The sequence below is a fragment of the Heteronotia binoei genome, chromosome 8 (assembly GCF_032191835.1).
Source record: "Heteronotia binoei isolate CCM8104 ecotype False Entrance Well chromosome 8, APGP_CSIRO_Hbin_v1, whole genome shotgun sequence".
Classification (NCBI taxonomy): Eukaryota; Metazoa; Chordata; class Lepidosauria; order Squamata; family Gekkonidae; genus Heteronotia; species Heteronotia binoei.
This window is the reverse complement of record NC_083230.1, coordinates 11,178,914-11,186,487: the sequence shown is the minus strand read 5'-3', so window position 1 is coordinate 11,186,487 and position 7,574 is coordinate 11,178,914. Positions and strand designations below refer to the sequence as shown.

At 44.5% G+C, this 7,574-nt stretch overlaps 1 protein-coding gene and 1 non-coding gene across 2 annotated transcripts; both read right to left on the bottom strand.

Moving 5' to 3' along the window:
- Nucleotides 1–493: 493 nt before the first annotated feature.
- Nucleotides 494–7,122, bottom strand: TPRKB (TP53RK binding protein). Its single transcript, XM_060244764.1, has 4 exons — nt 6,919–7,122; nt 4,086–4,208; nt 1,681–1,857; nt 494–820 (listed from the first exon to the last, which is right to left on the bottom strand). Exons 1-4 carry the CDS (start codon nt 7,060–7,062, stop codon nt 734–736), a joined length of 531 nt encoding a protein of 176 aa, XP_060100747.1. The 5' UTR covers nt 7,063–7,122; the 3' UTR covers nt 494–733.
- On the bottom strand, nt 5,855–5,929 carry TRNAP-CGG (transfer RNA proline (anticodon CGG)). The gene has a single exon. It is a non-coding gene; the product is annotated as a tRNA-Pro (tRNA).
- Nucleotides 7,123–7,574: the final 452 nt, after the last annotated feature.

Sequence of the window (7,574 nt, the reverse complement as noted above, 5' to 3'; positions counted from 1 at the left end):
CAACAGCTCCAAAGAGCCAAAGATGCTGTCCTTCCAGCAAAGTTAAAGCCACTACGGTTTGGTCAGACTTCAGTCTTTGAATGTTGTATTTGAAGAAGAAGAAGAAGAAGAAGAAGATGATATTGGATTTATATCCCGCCCTCCACTCCGAACAGTCTCAGAGCGGCTCACAATCTCCTTTACCTTCCTCCCCCACAACAGACACCCTGTGAGGTGGGTGGGGCTGGAGAGGGCTCTCACAGCAGCTGCCCTTTCAAGGACAACCTCTGCCAGAGCTATGGCTGACCCAAGGCCATTCCAGCAGGTGCAAGTGGAGGAGTGGGGAATCAGACCCGGTTCTCCCAGATAAGAGTCCGCACACTTAACCACTACACCAAACTGGCTCTCCTTGATCTTTGTAAGTCAGGGTGCAAGTCCCTCAGCCGTTAGTACCGCAGATGCAAGAATGCATAGATTACATAAGATGCTACTTTATGTAAAAAAGGAAAAAATAGATATTGAAATGTTTTATTTTTTTAAAAAAAATCACAAGGCCTAACAGCATTATTTCCATGTTCCTACAATTGATTTCTGTCCGCTTCTGCTTCTAACTAAAATAAAATACAACCCACAGCGCTGTATCACTGCCATATGTATACAAGCTGAATACAAAACAATTAGGCAAATGCAAAACAATTAAATTAAATGACCATTTCAGCAATAGGCCACAGTTATTTTGATGCAATTATAATGTTCATGCAACATCTTTTGTTGCCATTCTACAAATGACGCCACCCAGCAGTGTTCCTGTTTTTTCTTCCAGTGGTGTGAGCTTGTATATCTGGAAAAGGAAAATGGAATGGTGACTTTCTTGAGTAATATGTAGTTCTGAAAATAGTCTCCACAATGTCTTCCAGGTTGAATTAGTCATTAATGTGTGATAATTACATTAAAATATTTTTTGGGTCAAAGTTGAAAATATTCCCACTGGAAAACAGCAAATGCAAAAAATCAATCAAATGCAGGTGTTATGTATCCATTTTATTTATTTACCTCATTAGAGCCAGTTTGGTGTAGTGGTTAAGTGTGCAGACTCTTATCTGGGAGAACCGGGTTTCATTCCCCACTTCTCCACTTGCACCTGCTGGAATGGCCTTGGGTCAGCCATAGCTCTGGCAGAGGTTGTCCTTGAAAGGGCAGCTGCTGGGAGAGCCCTCTCAGCCCCACCCACCTCACAGGGTGTCTGTTGTGGGGGAGGAAGGGAAAGGAGATTGTGAGCCGCTCTGAGACTGTTCGGAGTGGAGGGCGGGATATAAATCCAATATTTTCTTCTTCTTCTCATTATGAATCTGCCCTTCTCCCCAACAGGGACCTCTAAGTGGCTTACATTGTTCTTGTCAACTCCATTTCACCCTCTCAACATTTTAGGCTGAGAGCATGTGACTGGCCCAAGGTTACCCAACAAGTGGTATTTCATACCTAGTTATCCCAGATCCTAGTGTGAGACTCTAACCACTATACCACACTGGCTTAAATGTTCAAGTTTTCTTGCACCTTCCTGTACTGAGCTCCCAACAGCCTCTCAGAGGCAGCAGCTGTTCTTCCCAGACCTTTCCTTCAGCCCATATCCAAATGCTAAAAATGAAGCAAACTAATTTCTTTGGCCTGATCACCCTCCCTTCTGGACAGGCTTGTACAAACCTTTTTGACTTTTGATACATCTGTTATCTGGGGGAGATCTGCCAAAGGAATTTGCTGGCCATCCACTTGACTTATTACATTTTCCAGATTCACCCTTTTCTCTTGGTCTTCCACCAGAACAATGATTACTGCAGAGTCACTGTCTGAAATCCCAAACGTTCTCAAGGCATCTGAAATCTAACGTAAAAAACAATCCAAAACAGGGATTTTTATATTATATGCATACATCCCACTTTTCTTCCTTCAAAGAGTCATAAATAGGATTCTCAGAGGGTCTCCTGTGTAGGCACAGGCCAGACCTAAACCTGTACAGCCATAGTATCATACCATGGACCCAACTCCCCACTTCTCAGTGTACTGAAGTCTGAACTGTGAGAGCCATCATCCATTATTTTCAGTCAAATATTCAAAAGCATTAATTTAAAATATAACATTTTACTTGATGTTGTACCCAATGATGAATATTTGCAATCAACACAGGCATTCCTTATCAAAGATAACTTAATTCTCAGCCATGTGAGTGTTGGTTTCCCCCATCTCTGTCTCCTAACTCGTGTCTCTGATTTTCATCTATGTCAATGAGTAGATGGGCAGGTGAAACGTCGACTGCGGGGTGACATGATAAGAGGTTTACAAGATTATGCATGGGATGGAGAAGGTAGAGAAAGAAGTACTTTTCTCCCTTTGTCACAATACAAGAACTCGTGGGCATTCAATGAAATTGCTGAGCAGGCAGGTTAGAATGGATAAAAGGAGGTACTTCTTCACCCAAAGGGTGATTAACATGTGGAATTCACTGCCACATGAGGTGGTGGCGGCTACAAGCATAGCCAGCTTCAAGAGGGGGGTAGATAAAAATATGGAGCAGAGGTCCATCAGTGGCTATTAGCCACAGTGTGTGTGTGTGTGTTTATATATATATATTTGGCCACTGTGTGACACAGAGCGTTGGACTGGAGGGGCCATTGGCCTGATCCAACATGGCTTCTCTTATGTTTTTATGTGACACAGAGTGTTGGACTAGAGGGGCCATTGGCCTGATCCAACATGGCTTCTCTTATGTTCTTATGTGACACAGAGTGTTGGACTGGAGGGGCCATTGGCCTGATCCAATATGGCTTCTCTTATGTTCTTCTGTGACACAGAGTGTTGGACTGGATGGGCCATTGGCCTGATCCAACATGGCTTCTCTTATGTTCTTATGTGACAAAGAGTGTTGGACTGGAGGGGCCATTGGCCTGATCCAGCATGGCTTCTCTTATGTTCTTATGTGACACAGAGTGTTGGACTGGATGGGCCATTGGCCTGATCCAACATGGCTTCTCTTATGTTTTTATGTGACACAGAGTGTTGGACTGGAGGGGCCACTGGCCTGATCCAACATGGCTTCTCTTATGTTCTTATGTGACACAGAGTGTTGGACTGGATGGGCCATTGGCCTGATCCAACATGGCTTCTCTTATGTTCTTATGTGTTGAAATGTGTGCCACATAAGCAGCTCTCAGACACTGATGCTACCTCCATAAACATTTGTCAACACATTCATTATATAAGAAGATCCTAGTTCTGGTTTCTGTTCTACAATGGTGTCTATTTTTAAATGGAACAGGAGGAAGGTCAAGAAGTTAGTTGTATATGAGATACTCTGGCTAGTTTGTAGTCTGATACCACAGCAAAAAAATTAGAGGCAGGTATGCTCTACACTCATAGATGTCATGCAGGCCTGGCCAACTTCTATATGCATTCCAGTAGCCAGTTTAGAACTAAGCATAGCCAGCAATACCTAAACACTACCGATGTACGCAACATATTTTTATCCCTCCAAAGAGATTCAAGGTTAAACTCTTTGCTATGTATCCTCATAACAACTCTGTGATACAGGCTTACCAGGGAGCTTCATGGCCAGGCGGAGAACTGAACCCAGGCCTTCTTAGTTCTAGTCCAGGGATGGCCAAACTGTGGCTCGGGAGACACATGTGCCCCTTTCACAAATATTATGTGACTTTCAAAGCCCCCACTGGCCCATCGGCTGGCTTGGAGAAGACATTTCTCTTTAAATCACTACTCTAACTGAAGCCAGCTGGCGGCTTGGAGAATGCACTGAAAGTTAAAGTTCCTTTCTCTCCACCTCTCCCTCCCCCCCATCTATTTGCTTGCCTCCCTCGTCTTGTGGTTCTCAAACATCTGACATTCATGTCTTGGGGGGTCTCAAACATTTGACATTGATTCTGTGTGGCTCTTACATTAAGCAAGTTTGGCCATCTCAGTTGTAGTCCAACAAGCTAACCATTACTACACTCTAGCAACAGGGGACAGATGTTCTGATGCGGTTAATATATATTTTGCACTCTTCCACTGATGAGGGCAACACGGCTTGCACAATGTGCTTACGAGTTAGCTCTTACATTATTGTTAGGTGAAAGGTTAAATATTATTTCTGCATTAAGAGTTCTCGTCTTCATTTTACCAGTCCTGTGAAGATGAACAGCTTTATTGGTTGCCACGAGGATTTGAAATGGATCAAGAATCTGCCATAGGAAACAGAAAAAAAGTCATCTTTAAATGAAAGGTCTGAAAACGGGACAAGTGCCGTAAGGAAAAACAGTATTTTAGAAATGCATAAAAAGCAAAGTTTCTATCTTAGATACTGGGACAAGCCAAACAATTTGCAGTTATGCTGGTTTTATTCACAAACAAACCTCTTGAGGCGTAATCGAACAATTACAACCTGGCCGAGTGAGTATTTGTTCTGGGGCTTTTTCACTGTCACTTCTTTGCCAAAACCGAAAAATTTGGGGGAGGGGAATCTTCTCCTCCCCCGCTTCCCCCCCCCCCACCCCGGCCTTCACATCTCCAGCAAGGCTGCAAGGTGCTGGGAGGCTGCTTGGCTTCTGAAGAGCTTGACTGGCCTTGTGCCAGGCTCCTCCCTGCTTCTGCAGCATCTCCAGGGCTTCCTGTGGCTGCTCTCTGGAGTGGGCAGCTTCTGGAAGGTCAGGCAGTTGCCATATTGAGTTTGCCTTTGCAGCTGCTGCCACATCCTCCAGGCGCCCCACAGCGGTTGCTTCATTCCCCATCAGAGCCTCCTGCTGCTGGCCCCCTGCGGCAATTGGGCTGGGCACAGCTCAGTCTTTGGTGATCCCAGACAGTGTGGCTGACCTCAGACAGTGCAAGGGGGGTGGGGACCAAAACATTTTTTTCCCCCCGAAAAGCACCAACATGGGTCCAGTGAACTTGGGGTCCACGTAAACCGCTTTTATATAAACTCAAGGCACATCCAGGATAGGGAAGCAAGCTATGTCCAATGTGTCAGACTTTGGAACGTCAAATAAGAACGAATCATTTTGTTGCAAAATGAATCCATTTATTTGAGAACAAGTGGTCTGGGATAGAAGCAGATTGAGTTTGATACATTCCAAGGTTGCCCTTGGGGTTTTGTAGAATGCACGTAGCATAACAATAAATCCATTCTCACACCCAGAGAGACAGTTGTCTGTCCCCATACTCCCTTATCTCCTTCCCAGGAAGGTTCCCTGTTGGTTACTTTGAGACATGCCATCTTCAAAGGCTTAAGGCGCCTGTGGCTGCCAAGTGAGAAATTCCTCCCATGCGATTTACAACGGTCTCTCTCTGTTTCAAATGCACATCTTTATTCTCAGGGTTAGTAACAGCAAACAAAATGGCGTTAGTCATGTCAAGAGAACTTATCTAAGCAAGGCACATTCTAAGGTAGTTACAATGTCTGACACAATGCTGGTTCTTTAAGCAGAGATTGAACCATGCTACTTTATTACCAAACAGCTTCTGCCAATAGGCAGCATCACATGAGTTAGCATGCTCCTTCCACTCTCTCCTTGGGCCTGTATGTACCTCCCTGCTTCACTTCCTGGGTGATCTTAAGCACAGTTCAATGACACGTCTGAATTGGTATAGGCAGTTTTGTTATTACATGTATTAAATGCCTAAAGAAGAGACTGAAACTAGCATCTCATTTTGTTTTGAATCCTTGTTTAGAACCCAGCTAATTCCAGCATGACTAAACATTGGACATATGAAGCTGCCTTATACTGAATCAGACCCTTTGTCCATCAAAGTCAGTATTGTCTACTCAGACTGGCAGCCGCTCTCCAGGGTCTCAAGCTGAGGTTTTTCACACCTCTTTGCCTGGACTCTTTTTTGGAGATGCCAGGGATTGAACCTGGGACCTTCTGCTTCCGGAGCAGATGCTCTACCACTGAGCCACGGTCCCTCCCCTAAAAGCTGAGGTTTTTCACACCAACTTGCCTGGACCCTTTTTAGTTGGAGATGCCAGGGACTGAACCGGGGAGCTTCTGCTTCCCAAGCAGATGCTCTACCACTGAGCCACCGTCCCTCCGTTAGATGGTTTGGACATAATGCTTAACCAACAATACCACTGACCAGAGTTAATTTACAAGCATAGAGGATGCAGTGAAGAGCCCACAGAGCACTCCCAGTCATTGAAGTGTGGCTTGGCAACTGGGCATCTGAAGTAGGGCCATGATTAAAAATGATGGATTATGCAGTCAGAAAAAAACTCAAGAGGAATCTGTCTTCCAACCATCAACAGCTGTCACCACACGACTCTCCAGGACGAAGGCCGGTCTTCCTAACCAAAGTAACTTCCTTTTTTTATCCACAGTTTGCACCACCTAAACAATGCAATATGGACATCTCCCCACATAATACAACAAAAGAATATTGGGGTACAACAGGCTTGTGTCCCCCCCCAACTTTTTGTGTTTTTTTCTGGCTGTCCACATTGTCTGTCTTTGCAGACATTATAGCATGCTGTAGACCTCTATGGCTCCCTTTTTTGTTTACCATTAAGGTTATTAGCTCCAACCACAATTTGAGGATAAGCTCCAACATTAAAAATAATCTTTCAGTTTATATGCAACAAAAGGAAACATTTGTTGTTATGAAGGAAACTACGACAGGAAAGGTTGAGAACTTCATGAAGTCTTAGGTAGATGCTCACTCACTCTTGACTTCACAATGGTCAGCAAAACTGAGAAACTGATCCCATTAGCCACTATCCCACTAACCATAGCCAACAGGGTACTTTTAATTTCATCCGATCCAAATTTGTTCTACTCCTATCTGAAAGCAGAAGGCAGTTCGCTGGGTCCTGAAACGCAGAATCTAACCCACAAGAGGTCATTACAGATTTTACAAGATTGCTATCAGACCTCAATACATGAAAAACGAACGTTTCCTCACCATTTCGGCCTTAATTAATGCTCCATCGATAGCACCTTCCATGGCTTTTTTTCTTAGAAGGGCAGCATTCTTCACATCATTAAATAGGGTAAGAGTAACCAGGCAGTCAGGAAACAATTCCAGCTGATGTTTTAAACAGTGCATCTTGTCACATAGGGCAGGTTCCTTTGAAATTAACAAGACCTGGAACAGTTAGGAATTGATCGTTACAGATACTTTATGGCAGCTACTCCGAAAGCGCTTAAAAATTAAAAAAAACTGAAAGACACAAGACATCCGTGCAGAAATTTTGACAGGGGGTCAAACTAGCTTTGCGTAAATACGGGCTTTAAAGCTGGCGAGGCCATTCTGCTTTGTGTCACTGATGGACGGTGTATATATATAAGTGTGCAAGTATTTTTTAGATCCATGTCCCCATTAGGGTTGCCAAGTCCAATTTAAGAAATATCTGGAGACTTTGGGGGTGGAGCCAGGAGACTTGGGGGGTGGAGCCAGGAGACTTTGGGGGTGGAGCCAGGAGACTTTGGGGGTGGAGCTAGGAGACTTTGGGGGGGGTGGAGCCAGGAGACTTTGGGGTAGAGCCAGGAGACATTAGGGGTGGAGCCAAGATCAAGGCTGTGACAAGCATCATTGCACTCCAAAGGGAGTTCTGGCCG